Source organism: Halichondria panicea, chromosome 9 (genome assembly GCF_963675165.1).
Source record: "Halichondria panicea chromosome 9, odHalPani1.1, whole genome shotgun sequence".
In the NCBI taxonomy this organism is placed as follows: Eukaryota; Metazoa; Porifera; class Demospongiae; order Suberitida; family Halichondriidae; genus Halichondria; species Halichondria panicea.
This window is the reverse complement of record NC_087385.1, coordinates 5,823,731-5,840,365: the sequence shown is the minus strand read 5'-3', so window position 1 is coordinate 5,840,365 and position 16,635 is coordinate 5,823,731. Positions and strand designations below refer to the sequence as shown.

The window sequence follows — 16,635 nt, the reverse complement described above, 5'->3', positions numbered from 1 at the left end:
GCAGAAGCTCTTAATGTGGAACATGTGTTTAATATACTGCATGTACCTCATAGTAAGTTATTTTATGTGTACATAAAACGTTACGTTACAATGTATAAATGGAATGAAAGTACGATCGATAGGTATATTGAGATGCAACAGTTTAATGTCACCTTTTTCGCTTAATAACACTGATTGTACATGTTATTCTACAGTATGCATGTGACTACATGTATATGAGGTTAGCTAATAGTCTAGTGGGTGATTTTCTTTTCAGTTCAAGGTATAAAAACATTTACGTATCTGAACTTAATGAGAATAGATCGATGGTATAATTCTGAAAATCTTTAATGTCTTTCTCTTGATAGGTTAACTAGGTGTTTCCATGTGCAGATACTAGATCTACTGATTTTTTATCCACAAATGGTTTGTGTACTTCGCCAAATATCGACCCTTCACTCATCCCTGGTACTAGTTGCTTATCTTTTTTCTGTCCTAGGCTGTGAACTGCTTCCATGTTACTTGCACCATTGAGCTCGAATACAGTCTGATTGTCCACATTGTAATCTTCTTTTTCTAAGGTTAAAGCACATGCACTATTCGACCCTTTCGAAGACATGTATTTCTTTCTGTAAAATATTCCTGTCAGAAAGACTCCCAGACAAAGCAATACGATCATGACGAAAGCAGTGACTGTAATACTGACTAGTACACGGTTGTCTGGTACCGATGGCTCAATCTCACATATCTGAATATTGCCACTCCACTCTCCATTGTAAGTGCAATTCCTGACCTTAGACCCTTTTAAGAAAGAGCCTTTGTCGCACGTAACTTCAGCCGTTGAGCCTACCCCTATTCCACTGAAACTGATGATGCCATTTTGAATGTTAACAACCCCACCTGTCATGTTTGTAGAAATTTCTCCAGCATCGTTCAATTCTGATGGGTCACAAATCAAATATTTAAAGACACCATTAACACTGAGTGAAGTTTGTTTGTATGCCAAGGAAATGCTATAGCAATATTCAACTCCGGACTGCAGATTTTCAGTAATTGGAACTGTCAAGGTATCACCTGGATAGCTGATGGATAATTTACGATAATCGTTATAGCGATAACAATCATGAGGTGAATTACCATAAGTTACCAAGCAACGAGTATTGGGTTGTGGAGTAAATGAGCTCAGGAAATTGCAAAGTACTGTTCTATTTTCTGGGTGTATTTGAAAGAGATTGTGGGTAACTGCGTTAGCAGGAAACTGTGTAGGGAATATTTCCACATCTCCACACCCTAACTTGTTACAGGCCGAAACAGTAATGTTGAAAAAGTCCTCTGATATCAGAGGTTGCCTATGTATATCTGTAAGAATGCAAGTGTTAGCTGTATTGCATGATGATGAATTTATGGAGAAGGATCGATGTCGTCCAACTGTCACAATGTAGAATATGTTAGGAGTTTGTACACCAGTAAATTTTACGATTATACACCGAATGCTCCCTTCTACTTGATACGATGAAAAAACTCCTATATTCGTCGGAGGTGGTGGTAGAAGGAGTTCTATACTCTCCGTAATATAATCACTTGTGAGTCCACAGTCTATTGAAATAGTTCTAACTTCAAATGAACATATTTGTCCGGTACCATTGATTCCTGAACATGTTACATTGGTAGTGTCTGCACTGACATTCATACTCACACATCCACAGTCCCCACCATCGCCACTCACAATGAGCACATATCCTCCCACCTCTCCCTCTACAGACTGAGCGGGTGGGGACCAGCTGACGATGAGCCGTGTTTCACCTGATGAATCTAGCAGGCCTGTGATATTGATTCCCTCAGGGGGTGATGGCCTTACTGTGGAAATAGAAAAAGTCATGCCTGGGAGGTACAATATGAATGGCTAAGCCTATTATTTACATTTACCTCCAACTTTTATTATCAGCATCATGTCAGAGCCAGGCAGCAGTGCAGTGCCATTTAATGTGCAGTTAAGCATTTTCCCGTCCAATTCTGTTACATGTATAGCTAAGAATGTCAGCCTTGAAGTGAATCTTGTCCTGTTGATGCTGACACTTGCAGCAGACAGACTACCACAAGTGTCATTAGCTCCTGTGGTGTTGTATTCGGAGTGCCTTAGGACAATGCTGCGAGTTGAGCAATTTAAGGCAGTTCCCTGCCATATTGTAGCACCATTCAGTGTTGGATCGTCCACAGAACACTCGTAGCTGACTACGTTCGTGCCTTCTGGTATACAACTCGGTCCCGCAAGCTGGGCAGTTGTGTAACTGCTCAGAAAGAGATTGAAGTACACAATTAGGATATCTTTGAACGAAACCATGATATAGATCTAGATATCTAAAACTCTTGAACAGCCTGCGCAGGTTGCAACCTTAAAAACTGTAGACATGCAGCTAGCTAGCTATAGTAAAGCCATACTGCATTTAAATCCCCCGGATGGAATGCTTATGTAGTCTAGTTTTGGTGTAGCTTCTGATCATTAACATAGCTTCCAAGTGTCATCTATAGCTGTTTGGCGGGTTCATATTCCCTTCTTAGGTGTGGAGTTCTTATACACTTGTTGCCTGATACCATACTGAGTAACTTACTGAACAATGTCATAGTTGTTCCCCTTGAATGCATTTTTAAGTTTTTCGCACGCCAGTGCTAATAAGTATTAGTTATTGCCCAGCCAGAGTGCAATATATGGCATATTGCACGAAGGCGCCTGCAATGTTGTCCAATGACGTTAAACTCGTCTGATTGGTCATAATTTTATAAAAGACATGATTGTGTTTTAAAGGAATTTTAGTGTATTCATTAGTTTTGCTGAATTCCATAGTAAATTTTTAGGTTTTCTTCCCACTTCTAGTGCAAAAAGTAGTAGCCTAAAAGGAACCAAATGCGTTATTGGGTGGAATGGTGGCGCATAAGTCCCAGAAATCTACTGCATTTACACACAGTGCAAGTGCCCAGTGCATTATGCCATAATTATAATGCAGTGCAATGTATGTATGATAGAGAGAGAGTATCGAACGTAGGCATACTGTACATCAGATGTATGCGGAGAGTAACGTGACTTCCTGTATCTGTCACAAGCTTGGAATTTGCACACTGACCAATCCAAGCGTGGGTGATGTAATCTATCAACCCATCCAAGTGTGGGTGATGTAATCTACTTTCTTGATAGATTACATCACCCACGCTTGGATTGGTCAGTGTGCAAATTCCAAGCTTGTGACAGATACAGGAAGTCACGTTACTCTCCGCATACATCTGATGTACAGTATGCCTACGTTCGATACTCTCTTCTCTATCATATACTCTTGATGCCATATACTGAGCACTAACTCACTGGGCAACAAGCATAATTATGTTTGTGAGCCCCAAATATTTAAGAATATAAGACTGAGTGTATGTATAGATTTCTACATTGCAACATGCAGAATGTCATGGAATGTGTAAACATCCTCTGTCACCATGCAGCTCCTCCTCTGCTCTGCAGGGGATCTACCTATAATCCTGAAATCTTTATCATGTTATAGAAATGGGCCCTTATAGAAATACCATGCGCTTAGGTAGACTCGCTTGCCAGCGAGTCAGCACTTAGGCTGTTGAGTCAGGCTTCACCGAATCCTAAGATCCCGCTCCTCAAACTCCCTCGTAGAACAAACACTGTTGTTCCAGCTAGTGGAACTAGTAAAGGTATAGCAGCATTTTCTAAGTTCTATTCCCTTCGTATTGACCACTGACCAGTCTTTTTCACTGTTGTTTAACGTTGTCCTGGTATTGGTATTAGTACAACCAGTAGGTTGTACATAGGATTGACAGTGCAGTTGTGTGTGTTTTCAATTATTGCCAAATTTTGACTCGTGTACGTGTTCAGACTGCTCTATTTTTGCAGGGAAAGGCCACATCAAGAAACTATCTGGATAGATAGCTTAGTTAGCCTTTTATCTGTGTAAATATGTGATATTATAGTCTATGAATATTCACATGCATTAATATTGATATTTGCACTATTTTCATATTTCACCGCGTTTCGTCTGACTGACTAAGTAAGTTAGTAAGTTAGTAAGTAAGTAAGTAAGTAACATTCTTGAAAAGCATTTCCTCCTTGTACAGACATGTTCAGAAGATTCTAGATACAGCCTCTAGTCGACTAGAACCCGGACCATGGGCGTTTTTCTCAGAATTTCGTCCGCTTCCAAGAGGCAGATGACCTCTCAGGCTCCACTTTTCTTACCTACGCAATTCCGCCATCTTTAATTGACTGCCACAGCAACGCACATGGGCAACTTATGAGATGGGCGTGGCTGGTTAAGATCCCTAGAACATACCCTCCATTCTGACGAGTTATCAGTGCATAGGGTGCTTACTAGATTCTTGCCAGCCAGTACAGTTCAAGCTACACACAGCACCGCTCAACTATTCTCTACCCCATTATCTAGCTAAATCTGGTCCAACTAGACAGCAGACACAGCTAGTTAATTCAGTAAAGCCATGTACATCCAAAGGAGCCAAGGAGTGCCAATCATCTTCTTCCAGTCTCTGACACGCTAAACAAAACGAGCTAGAACTGGGAGTCCCAGCTAGAATTGCTAGCCGGATCTAGACTAATAGAATGACATGGAGGCGTGGTGAGGCCGGATCCACACTAATTGATCGACCTAAAGACGCTCCTGTTCCAGATTTCACGAATGGCAAGGAAAGGGTTATGCAACATGCAGAATGTGCTCCTCCCCCGTTCTGTAGGGGATCTACCCTGAAATTTTTATCATGTGATTAGATCTACCACATAGGCGTGGTCATCTCGAGCCAGGCAATAATTATAATCATTGAGCTGAACACAAGGCTTTTCGAGTACTCCAAAGCTTTGAGGCTCTAAAATCGTCATGCCAGTCTCGTATATTCCCAGGTAAGCTCACACTATTAATACTGTCCAATTATAGACACGATTAGTCAGTCCTGGTAAAATCAGTATAAAACAAGGCCTAGATCATGATAGATTGATGAGACCATCCACTACACATACTTAACTTCTTGGCCTCATATGTACAGTGCTGAAAAGGCTGGACCCAAGCAGAAGCAGACGGCCAAGAAGCGCCGCCGGAACCAGAACACTGAGATAGAAGAACTGTCTGCTCTCCTGCCCATCAAGCAACAGGCCACCATCGCCAATGGCATCCTGGCTCGAGGAAGAACACAGGCCATCGATAAGATATCCGTTCTCAGGCTCACCTCAGCTTACCTCAAGTTCCAGAAATTCTTGGAGAAAGACAATGAAAACGGTATGTTGGGGTTAAGGTTGGGGTGCTGTATATTGCCAGTATAGTACTCTCTGTTGCTAGTAGTCTGGACTTACACACACTCCATATCACTCCATATCTGTGCAGTGGAAGAGGACGTTTTAAAGTGTCAGTCTTTTAGCGAATTTGACTTTTGTGATAATTTGCTATCTGCTGTATAACATTGAGGTCCTTACTTTATACTGGTACATTGTTGTGTGCAGATTCCCAATGGTATATAACTGTGATGACGAGGTGGTCTGCTAATACAGTTACCATAGTTGGGAGTTATTAGTCTGCATGGCTCTACAGTATAGTAGTAGAGGGTATACCACATTTTATCATTTTTCTGCTTTGTTTTCAGTGATATCTGCACTGTTGTATTTCTACACAGTACAGGTATCCATTTCACCTCAAAGTTTCTGTGTGAGTGTAGCCAAGACTGTTAGAGGGGTCAAAGGGCATTATGCATTCTTTCATCATGCGAGGTTAATGGCTTCAGGTTATTAAGTGGTTAGGGTTTCTGACCTCGTTAAAGGTATGACTGTAGCTGGTAAAGATAATTCATTTTTATACACTTAGCTAGGCAGCTTTGATTCTGTAGTGACTGTTTTGTCAAAGGCTGTAGAGTTCAAAACTACTAAACTTCCTAGCAGTACTGATAGTTTAGGCAAGGTAAAGGATATATGGTATTTTCATTGAGGTGTGTCTTGAGATAATTAACTTATGGTAGATGTAAAGTCACAACACAAAGCAGCAAAATGGTGGTTATTATTAGTCAAAATTAGTGGTGATTGTACGTGTTTGTATAGTCACTGATCAATCAAATAATATACTGAACAGTCAGTCAAACACCTTTTCTGTGAAGTTTACTCAAAGCTTTATCCTGCCAGTACTACAGTGGCTCTACCTATCTAATGCTCTACCTATCTAATGCTCTACCTATATGTACGTAGACCATTAGTGTGCTTTTTTTCCAATTTGTATAATGGAGTTCTCATATTACACTCATTAGTATATACTGTGCCAGGTTTGTTAAGCAAACTGAGAGTCCTATAATTAAGTACCTCCTCCCTCCTCCATTAGGGAGGTCATACAGTGTTGTGACTGGCTAGCTTAACCAATTCCCCCTGTTGATACTAACTGTGGGTATATACAAACTAGCTGCCACTGCTTTCAACTTCCATTGTTCCAACAGGTAGCCTGACTAATGATGTCTATTGAGTTAGTCTGCAGCTCTGAGCAGACCCACTTAGAGTGAATACCAGCCTGGCTTGAACACCTGGAAGTGTTTTCTATTTGTACATGCTTAGAATTGACATCGATTTGCTCATGCTTAGAGTTGATATCTACTTGCTCGTGTGCACTGTATAGTACTTATCACACACCCATACTACATGTATCTATATAATGGCAGATGTTGTGTGTTGAAACTTTGCTACATACGTACGTAGTTGTATGCATGTGTGGCTACTCCGTTATACTGGTCCCCCTCTCTACAGGAGGGACACACACTGATGCTGGCAGATCTACTGAGGCCACAAACCTTCTCTCTGAGGTACACTATTGTACTATCTTCCATACGGTGACTGGTAGCACACAGTCCTCAACGCAATAGTGCTTTTAACGTCTATTGGCACACACGCCAAACGGTACTTTGTTATCATTCATGCATCTACACTTGATCGTGTATCTCCCACACTCACCACTCCACTATGCACACCTTTCACACACACCCTCTGCATGACAGGCATTGGACGGGTTTCTCATCGTGCTAGACAGTGACGGCTTCATTCTCTACGTCAGTGACTCCATCACTAATGTGGTCGGGCTCACACAGGTATACAAAATACAAACATCACCTCTAGTGATCGCATTAACACTAAAAATTGTCTGCAATTTAGCCTATTTGTAAAAATAATGAGGATGTAAATCATCTATCTATGCTGCCCCCTCACAGCACGATGTGATTGGTCAGAACTTCGTCGAGATCGTTGAAGATGACGATGCCTCTACGATCACAGACAATCTACAATCCAAGACCACACCCCCTTCCACTCACCTGGATGGCCGCACAGAGTTCCAACATCGGCAATTCTACGTGAGGATCAAGTCGGCAGTCACCCCTGGGAGAATGCAGCTGTCCAGATTCACATCTCATGTGGTGAGTGACTGATTGGTACAAATAAGAGAGAGTGTGATATTGTTACAATAATATGCCGTAGAATCTACGAGGTGATATTTGTAGCAGGACTGTTTGTATACAAACTGGGCGTAGGGCTTCTACAGTAGCCGCACGTTTTGATCGGTACAATAAATATTTTAATTATACACATGTAGTGTGTGGGTAAACTGTGTAGAGAATTTCAAATTGAAGTGCGTATATTCATGTTGAGCTCCACCTATCCATCCACCAGATGATCCAGGTCAGTGGGAACCTGAAGGTCCACATTCCATTCCAGCATCTTATGGAACCCAAAAAGAATGGAACTGAACTGCAACCACAAGTTCTGGGTTTTGTAGGAGAGTGTCAGCCAATCGAGTCCACGTCTTCTATATTGGAGGTCTCTGTGCCTCAGTCTCACTTCACCTCCACCATGAATCTAGACATGGAGATCATCTCAGTGGAAGCTTCGTGAGTTAGTAGTGCCTGCATTATACAGTTATAGTATTAGCACATGTACAGTGCACAGTAATACAATCATGTAAGTCAGTGGTGCGTGTAATCGTCACTGCCCTGAATTAGCCTTGCTTGCAACGTGAAAGCAGTCAGCTGCTCAGTGTATTCAGTGTGCTGCCTAAAGTTGTAACCTCAGCTTCGATAGCTCTGTCAGACATTGTTATGCACCAAATTGTATGTAGTATGCATACACGTAATTGCCAAAACTACCCCAATGAGTTAATACAGACATGCTCATCGCCCATCACCCTACACCCCCCCCAACACACAGAGTGAAGGAGGTGGTGGGATATGACCCGGCTGACTTTGTGGGCACTACCATGTCAGACTACTTCCATCCCGGTGACTGTAAGAAGATGATCAATTGCGAGAAAGCATGTGAGTCTACCGTGTGAGTGTACACACAGTGCTGTACATGTATTGGACGTAATTGCTGTAGAGAAATTTCACTGCATAGCTGATGTAAAGTGTTCTTCATGTGTAATTAAAGTTGCATACTATGTACGTGTGTGTACATGTGCACACCCTCACATCCCACCCCCTCACAGTGCTACGTCTGGGTCACGCTGTGAGTCCAGTGTTCCGGTTCGCTAGTAGTAATGGGGAGTGGGTATGGATGCAGCTAGAGGGATTGCTCCGATACAAGCAGGGCGGAGTTGAGCCTCAGTTCTGGGAGGTCAAGGCAAAATTACTGAGGTAGAGTCTATTTACTGTACATGTGCTAGTTTGTAAGTATTGAGAGCCTTTCATGACAATGGTTGCTGTGCCACCATAGCTTGAAGTTGTGTCTTTTTCCCCTATCAGTCAAGAAGATGGCAAGATGAAGTATGTAGAGTATCGCGAGATGTATGCCAAGAACTGTGACCCTAACCAAGACCTTATGTGTCCCCACAAGGTCAGCTCAGCACATGGTGATAGAGAAGATTTGTATTGAGATCATTGCATGCACACCCCAGTTGTGAGTTTAGAACGGGACTTTACTGCATTGAATCCGTTGGTTCCATTTTGCTGTACTATACGTATAGCGTGCAGTAAGAGCTACATGTAACTGAGCTCCATCAGTGGTGTACAGTCCTGTCAGTACCTCTAACCTCCTCCCCCCTTGACTCTATAGGATCCGGTTGTGACAAACTGCCTCATGGATACTGAGAACAGTTGTCGGAAAGATAAGGGAGCCCAACCAATCATTGACTCTCTCAAAGAGGCTCAGGTATGCATGCCATCTGTGCACTGTTACAATTTGTGGACGTATGTTAATGTCAGTATGCTGGCTGATAGGGATCTGTAAGGAAGATCAGTACCTTAGCTTTATCCACTCTGCCGTTAACAGCTAATCCATCACTATCAATCTTATAATCACACGCACCCACACACACACACCCACACACACACACAGGTGTCGTCGGCGCTCATTGACCCAATCCTACACTGCAGAGAGCTCGGACTCAAGTCTCTCCCTGAGCTAATGAAGCGAGTTCTCACCGAAAACGAAGCCGATGACTTTGTGATTCAACGTAACAAAAAGTTAGGGTGGCCTGTCCCTGACAACCTCCAAGAGAGATCAAAATTCCTCGAGAAAATCATTCAGTCTTTGTCAGCCAATGGCGCTGATACCCAGTCACTACAACCAGAGCTCAAACTCGTTGAGAATCAACCCTCAATTGACCAATCACTCGTAGTACAGCCTCTCCTTCAGGAACAAACACCAATCGAACCGACATTTTTCCAGCAAAATGGCTACCAAACTCAAGGGATTACAAACATTCATAGCCCTTCCAATAGCGTTAATTCCCTTTTGAGTCCAGTTGGTTCTAGATTGGACGAATTCGCTCACTCCCTCACCACCCTCCCGCCCCCACACACCCTCACATCCTCACACTCGTTTGTGAGTTCGCCCGACTCTGTGCTGTCTCTGGATCCATACTCATACCAAAGCTCTCTCACTACCAGCGTAGTGAGCCCACCCTCTGTCTCTTCTAATGCTTCATCTACTACACCCAACACTCCAAATCCATCATTTAATAACGGACTCATGGATCCTTCTTTATTCGACACAAACGGCATCAATTTTGCTCACACACAGACTGCTTTGAACCCAGTCAATTTCGACCCAAGTGTACAAAACGCTCTGAGCTTCGTGTCACAGAACTTTGCACAAGTGTCAAACACATCTACATTTCCACTGAATGGGAGCAGCATGGCTTCGAACGGCACTACACAGAACACTGGACAAAATGTTCACTCAAATCCACTTCAAGAATTTTCCGTACAGAACTCAGTGCACCCTCTCAACAAGACCACTAGTTCGTCTTCGCTGGCCAGCTCCGTTCCCAGCCCCCAGTATCCTTCAATTGCACCAAGCCCTGTCTCCAACCCCATTTCACCAGAACAAGCTTTTTCCTCACCAGAAACTGACTGTCTTGGCCATATCTTGAGCGATTACAACGGGATGGGGATGCCCATCTCCCCTGACCAGTTTTTCCAGTCGACTGAAAATGACTCTTTGGAACAGATTCTGAGTGATATGATATCTCTAAACCAGGAGGGTGGACAATTATCTGTGGAGTGCAAGGTTTACGGTAATGGTGATATACGAGGGTACGGGGACAGCGGGATTAGCGAGGGAAATCCAGAGGCAGAGGATGTGATTCAACAGTTTCTGTCATAAACTAAGTAACTAAGCATTTATATGTATTGCATCAGTTTTTTTATGTTTGTTTGAATAGTGAAGTAAAGAGTAGCATTTTGTTTTTCAATTTTTGTGATATTGGATTTGTGCTCTGTTCATCGTGAAGCTGGTCAAATTAGACTTGTGAATAAGACGATCTTTACAGCATAATAAAGTGAGGAAGAGTGTGACCATGATATGGTCGAGACTGCTTGTTTTCGAGCTCTTAGAAGACAGTTTGCAGTCCCGAAAACTTCTTTCAACAAAGCACATTTCAAGAAAAATCACTTCACTATCACCTAAGACTTTCATCACTCAATACAGAAGTAGGAGCTACTTTCATCAGCCCTCTGTTACCGTATCTCACCTCGTAGATAACAGTATTGGCCATACAGCTGGTGATTTAGCACACCAGGTTGCCTATTACCATAGCGATGTACCAAAAAGGAGGAATCCCTCGCTAATCCGAAGCCATAAAATTAGGTACATTGCTATGTAAATTGACAATGATACAATTTATGTAGCAATGTTCAACAAACTGTTCATAGAATACATCACATGTACTGTTATGTTAATTTATACAGGAGAAAGGCATTGTCCATGGCCAAGATATCGGACGAGAGAAAAGAAAAGAAAGATGCCGGACCTTCAATAAACTACAGAGTGTGGGTGAGTAGACATCCAGGATTTTGGGTCAGGGACAAATATGATAATAATGGCCCAATGTCAAAGATGGGAAATTATGGCTCTTTCTAATTTGAGAATTGAGCTGAACAGGCTCCTTCTGCTTTTAGAAGACCATAAAATTGTTGAATTTTGATTACCAGAGTTTTACAGAGCCGACTACTCTTAGTCTCCGCTAGTCTCCCAAAGTCATCATAATTATACTAGTACAAAATAAATGCCAAATCCTAGGGGGGGCAAATTACCCACCCCCCTCGCCCCCCTCCTAAATGCAGCCCAGTAGGTACCTTTCATTACATTCTACAGAATATAACATGATGAAATTCTCTACTCACAGGCTCTGAGATTGGCTCATGAAAACAGTGAGTCAGTAATTGCCGTTGTTGGTACATGTATACAGAACATGGCTCAAGATCACAGAAGAACTGAATGCCTGTATCTTTTTGGCTCTACTTAATTTTGCATTCATTATTTAATTATAACAATTCATTATGTGCCCTACATGTGGCTTTATGCTTGTTGCCTTGCACACATACTCTTTCCCAAACCCCTCTTACGTTGCCACCCACCACACACACTATACCCACACACACACTACTCACACACACACACTACCCACACACACACACACACACACACAGGTTATCTGTCTTGGAGTCGTAACGCAGCCATCTGTGCTGGCATTGCAGCGACAGTGAGGATCATAGACAGTCAGGGACAGCCACTGCACTCTTCTGTTAGCTCTGACAGCATTGTCACAGGTGGGAGAGTATGGGAGTGTGGAGAGGTGTGGGGAGTGTGAGGGAGTGTGGAGAGGTGTGGGGGAGCGTGGGGACTGTGGGGAGTGTGAGGAACTAGGGGGAGTTTGGGAAGTGTGGGGGAGCGTGAGGGACTGGGAGGAGTATGGGCGAGCATGGGCGAGCGTGGGGGAGTGTGGGGGAACCTGAGGGAGTGTGGGGGAGTGTCAGGGACTGGGGGAGCGTGAGGAAGTGTGGAGAGTGTGAGGAAGTGTGGGGGGAGCGTGAGGAAGTGTGGAGAGTGTGAGGAAGTCTGAGGAGCGTGAGGAAGTGTAAGGAATGTGAGGAAGTGTGGAGAGTGTGAGGAAGTGTGAGGAGCGTGTGGAAGTGTGAGGGTAGGTAGAGATTATGCTCACTCTGAATAGGCAAACAATTGTCATGCTAGAGTGGTTTTTCCTTGAATTACATGATTCCATATCCAGATCCCTGAGAAATAGTTTTGCATGTACTTGTACTTTAGCTGTTACAATTACGTTGTTGGTTGTAGAGGTCAACAAACTGTGACCGTTCAATGGGCAGCTAGACGAGCTGTAGCATTGGTCTATTTGGGTGGCCTACATGTATCTTCTAAACTCGCAACTAAAGATAATTAGTAATCAATTATTCTTGCTTACTGTAAATTGGGCGCCTGTAAATTATACGATTAGAGCAACATTTTATAAGTACCGGTCGAGTACTAAGTGCGTACTTTAACTATTTCTGGTACGTTGGTCTTAGCTAACATGTAGAACAAGACTCTGATGCAACCTTACACTCGATATGACAATGTCCTATCACTTTGTTATAGTTTATCTATTCACCTATTATTGAACCATTATTGAAGCGTGATGAACTTTGTAGCAGTCCCTCCCTTTCAGTCTCGTGTGTGGCTTTGAAGCATTCATGTCAGTAGCTACATGGCATTTCCTGACATTAATTATTCACGGCTGAGTGGCTTAGCGTTAACTCTAAGTGGGTGGAATGTCAACTTCAACTGTGTACACTTATCGGAATAATAGAGAGTGGGGGTGGTACAAGTCTTTCATAGACTGATCGGGGAATGATTTCCTTCTCGGTTGACATCAGATTCCAGCCTTAGCTTCAGCATTTGAGGAAACGGTGTCATGAATTGATTATTATCAAAACATGATTGTGGGGGCATACTGGTTATTGTATATCATTGATGTGCCTACTGCAAGGCACTACGTAGGTAGGTAGGTATACAGTTGATGCAAGAATTTGTTCTTGGAACTCTATAGTACAAGTTTTTTATGCATTATTATTCACAATAATTATGGTACAGTGTACGTTTTGGCAGGTCAGCTACGTATAAGCTCTTACAAAGGTGCCAGTTTTTAGTTCATTGAGTTCAAAGCATCTATCACTATATTATGATTTTTGAGATTCAGCATGTTTTCAACTGCTAATTTTTAAAATCGTACATGCATGTAAGAAGTGTGGTGCCCTACTCCCAGCGGTACGCAGAGGAATTCAACTACTTTCAGTTAACGCCAACACCTTTGCATGGCTGTTTAATTGGTTGTGACATATTTCAAGGGGTGTGGTCATTTCCTTTATAGTTAATTGTTGTGGTTTCTAATTGGTATCTCAAAGTGCACGGATTCTGTTGACCTTGGAAGACCCATAAACATTGGCAGCTGTAATTCTATCTCAAGTGGTTTTAACAACCTTTAATGAGGATTTCCATGGTTTTGGCAGGGCGACTTTTTAAATATGTCTTTCTCTTTGTAGCTTAATTATTGTGCTAGGCAAGTTCTCAGGCATACAGTTATTTCTCATACAAGTGCGGCAATTGTGTGCAGGTGTACGTATGTGGAATGTGAGTGTTTCCTTAAACTAGCTGTGTGTATGTCGCAACATTCTCTAATCTTTGTATGCATAATTATTATGTGGTGGGATGTGAATTGCATCGTATGTGTGAAGTTTGTTTGCAGTCTTCATACACAGTAGACCATACCTGAACATTACAGTCGGTTAACTCAGGAAGTTAGAGTTGTGTTGGATGCTAATTGTTTGATATTTTGATACTACGTACTAATTGGAGTGGTGTGGTGTGTAGTGTTGTCCCTATCGTGTTCAGAAAGTATAGTTAATGACTAATTGATGTTTTAGACAAAGAATCTGTAAGAAATCGATTTCATTTACACTGGACCAGTCAACACTTCCCTATAGCTGTATGATGATGAGTATGACCCCTCCATCTCAAGCATCCCTTGGCTACCCATCTTATGGTCTCGTTAAGTACTCATATATATGGGAACGAGTGCTCCTCCGATAATGGGACCTGTTCTCCCTCCTCCTCCGATAATGGGACCTGTTCTCATTTCTCCCCCGATAATGGGACCTGTTGTCACTCCTCCCCCGATAATGGGACCTGTTGTCATTCCTCCCCCGATAATGGGACCTGTTGTCATTCCTCCCCCGATAGTTTGTTAAATTTACCTAGTATACCTTATCGTAGATCGTACTTGATAGATAAGAAAGGAGAATAGTGGGGAATAAATGGGAGAGAGTTGGGATAGTGTGGAAGAAATGGGAGCTAGCTACGTAGCAATAGTTATATCATGCACCTCTCAAAACTTTATTGTCACCCACTACAGTAACTATATACATACAAAACATACAAGTATGGATACTAAGCATTTCTGTGTATATTATATCTGGACCTGCTGGGTAGTTACATGCATGTAGTGGTATGGTCGTTATGTGTGGCGAGACCAGTTGCTTGTGCATGGGAGAGGTCAGTTGTCAGTTTATCAACAAAGCTCATTTTAATGTGGGGACATTAGCTTGCCTCACCATTTTTCTACGTATCTCACACTTACACCCTCGCATGCTGCATTCTAAATATATACTAACGTCTGTATTTTTTAATTGAGTTCACTCATCTTACCCACGCTAGCATGCTTTGATGTGTGCCATTTCGACTACAATGGATTATTAATTGATGGAATTTTGTTTGCATTTTTGCCCTTATAGAAATATGGTGACTTCGTTATACTATAATTATGTTGAATTTTCATGCATGCAGGACTCTTTTGCTCGCATCTACGTAAGTCAATTATCTTTAATTATGTCCTGTGTTAGTTGATAACTAATCTTGTGGCTTACTAAACAATACCTTCTAAAGAATGTACTACTTTGAGCACTAATTATGGTTGAATGATCTTACAATAATAATTACAATAATAATTTGAATGATCTTACAATAATTATTATGTTTTTTGTTTTCACCGATGATGTCAGACCCCCCCCCCCCTCTCTGCATGTGCAGTTATGATCACTAAATCCTATTATATGCATGCATTGCTATTACGATGAAACTGTAATTTGCTCTGTCTATAGTTGTAATTAACCAGTAGAACATTCTTCCTATAAGCCATTTACTCTACATAGAAAAAACTATTGTACACTTGTGGTTCTTCAGGCAAACAAAGAATTAATTATTTTGCCTATAGCATCCATTGGGAATTGAAGAGCAGGTGTGTAAATTATCTGACACTGTAAGATTATAGTCTAGGTCTACATGTAAGTTACTTAGTAAGCCCTTCCTTTCTTACTTACATGTTAGGAACTTGTGGTTTTTGCCCTGCCCTTTATACTCATAAAGTGCCCACTGTGGTAATATTGTATTCAGTTGGTCCAGGCCACAATACACATAGTCTCCATTCAACCAGTGTAGACAATTTACCATAGCTACCATTCAATCCTCTGCCCAGTAGTGACAAGAACAGCTGATTACTACCAGCTACTTTGTTTCATTTATCAGTGTGGTTGCTTTACTGTGATGGAGCCTGATAAATTAGCTCAGTACTAACTAAGAAAATTTAATGTTTTAATAACTATCACATTTACAGTGTAGTCACATGTGTACAGTCAGTTAGTTTCATAAGCCCACAGGCCATATACATTCCCCTACACTCCCACTATTGCCGTCCTATTAAGTATCTTTCCTCCAACGCACACACATACAGGATTTGCCGATCTTGGTCTAGTGTTTATTCTCTACGGCTCTTGTCACCATATTTACCAGGTACCCCAAGCTTATCCTTCATGATCCTGTTTGCACACATTCGTGTCCCAGACTCAATACTTAATTACCAGCTCCCTCACTCCCAGGCATACCTCCTCCGTAAGACGCTGCACCTTCGCTCTATCGAGTTCTTCTGGGTGTGTGCCTACACTGCAGCTATAGGACTTCTCTACTGCTTTCTTATTCAGACAAAATTTGGAATCGTGACCGATTAGAGAGACTATGAAACTTAATTAACTGCCTAGTTTTTATGTGTTTATATAGCTTTGTTGCTCGATCGTTTTGGTCAAGCCAGTACGTGTATAAAGCTCGTTGTGCACTGTACATGCATGTGTGTGTGTCCTCAATTATTCATTAGCACAAAATCAGCTGTGATGTCTTCTTTAGTTACCCGTTTGATTAGTGGTTTATGTAAGACCCTCTCCATGCAGTGTAAGGAGAGTAATATGATAACTGTTTTGTTGACAAGTGTTAAGTGTGTGTTAGTGTGTGCAAAGGCATCCAGC

General features: G+C 42.0%; 3 protein-coding genes across 4 annotated transcripts; 2 read left to right on the top strand and 1 right to left on the bottom strand.

Annotated features, from left to right (window-relative positions):
- Positions 1–86: 86 nt before the first annotated feature.
- LOC135341613 (uncharacterized) lies at positions 87–2,453 on the bottom strand. 2 transcript variants are annotated; one of them, XM_064538214.1, is made up of 2 exons: positions 1,906–2,453; positions 87–1,860 (listed from the first exon to the last, which is right to left on the bottom strand). In XM_064538214.1, exons 1-2 carry the CDS (start codon positions 2,318–2,320, stop codon positions 353–355), a joined length of 1,923 nt encoding a protein of 640 aa, XP_064394284.1. In that variant the 5' UTR covers positions 2,321–2,453; the 3' UTR covers positions 87–352. The 2 variants fall into 2 exon arrangements, with proteins under 2 accessions (XP_064394284.1, XP_064394285.1); XM_064538215.1 differs by having other exon boundaries at positions 89–1,836; positions 1,906–2,449.
- Positions 2,454–4,298: 1,845 nt separating this feature from the next.
- Positions 4,299–10,741, top strand: LOC135341605 (circadian locomoter output cycles protein kaput-like). The gene is made up of 11 exons (XM_064538202.1): positions 4,299–4,897; positions 5,041–5,270; positions 6,770–6,825; positions 7,018–7,107; positions 7,228–7,431; positions 7,685–7,902; positions 8,219–8,325; positions 8,496–8,643; positions 8,752–8,842; positions 9,062–9,157; positions 9,344–10,741. The coding sequence occupies exons 1-11, from the start codon at positions 4,875–4,877 to the stop codon at positions 10,613–10,615; spliced, it is 2,535 nt and encodes an 844-aa protein (XP_064394272.1). The 5' UTR covers positions 4,299–4,874; the 3' UTR covers positions 10,616–10,741.
- A 67-nt stretch (positions 10,742–10,808) lies between these two features.
- LOC135341647 (uncharacterized) lies at positions 10,809–16,598 on the top strand. The gene is made up of 6 exons (XM_064538253.1): positions 10,809–11,098; positions 11,200–11,284; positions 11,637–11,661; positions 11,941–12,060; positions 16,071–16,129; positions 16,216–16,598. The coding sequence occupies exons 1-6, from the start codon at positions 10,809–10,811 to the stop codon at positions 16,342–16,344; spliced, it is 708 nt and encodes a 235-aa protein (XP_064394323.1). The 3' UTR covers positions 16,345–16,598.
- Positions 16,599–16,635: the final 37 nt, after the last annotated feature.

Coding starts and splice junctions, on each gene's coding strand:
- LOC135341613 (XM_064538214.1), bottom strand. CDS start 2,320: ATGGTTTCGTTCAAAGATATCCTAATTGTGTACTTCAATCTCTTTCTG. Junction 1,861..1,905: donor GCTGATAATAAAAGTTGGAG/GTAAATGTAAAT, acceptor TGTACCTCCCAG/GCATGACTTTTTCTATTTCC.
- LOC135341605 (XM_064538202.1), top strand. CDS start 4,875: ATGCCAGTCTCGTATATTCCCAG. Junction 7,432..7,684: donor CCAGATTCACATCTCATGTG/GTGAGTGACTGA, acceptor TCCATCCACCAG/ATGATCCAGGTCAGTGGGAA. Junction 8,843..9,061: donor ACCTTATGTGTCCCCACAAG/GTCAGCTCAGCA, acceptor TTGACTCTATAG/GATCCGGTTGTGACAAACTG.
- LOC135341647 (XM_064538253.1), top strand. CDS start 10,809: ATGATATGGTCGAGACTGCTTGTTTTCGAGCTCTTAGAAGACAGTTTG. Junction 11,099..11,199: donor ATCCGAAGCCATAAAATTAG/GTACATTGCTAT, acceptor TAATTTATACAG/GAGAAAGGCATTGTCCATGG. Junction 11,285..11,636: donor CAATAAACTACAGAGTGTGG/GTGAGTAGACAT, acceptor CTCTACTCACAG/GCTCTGAGATTGGCTCATGA.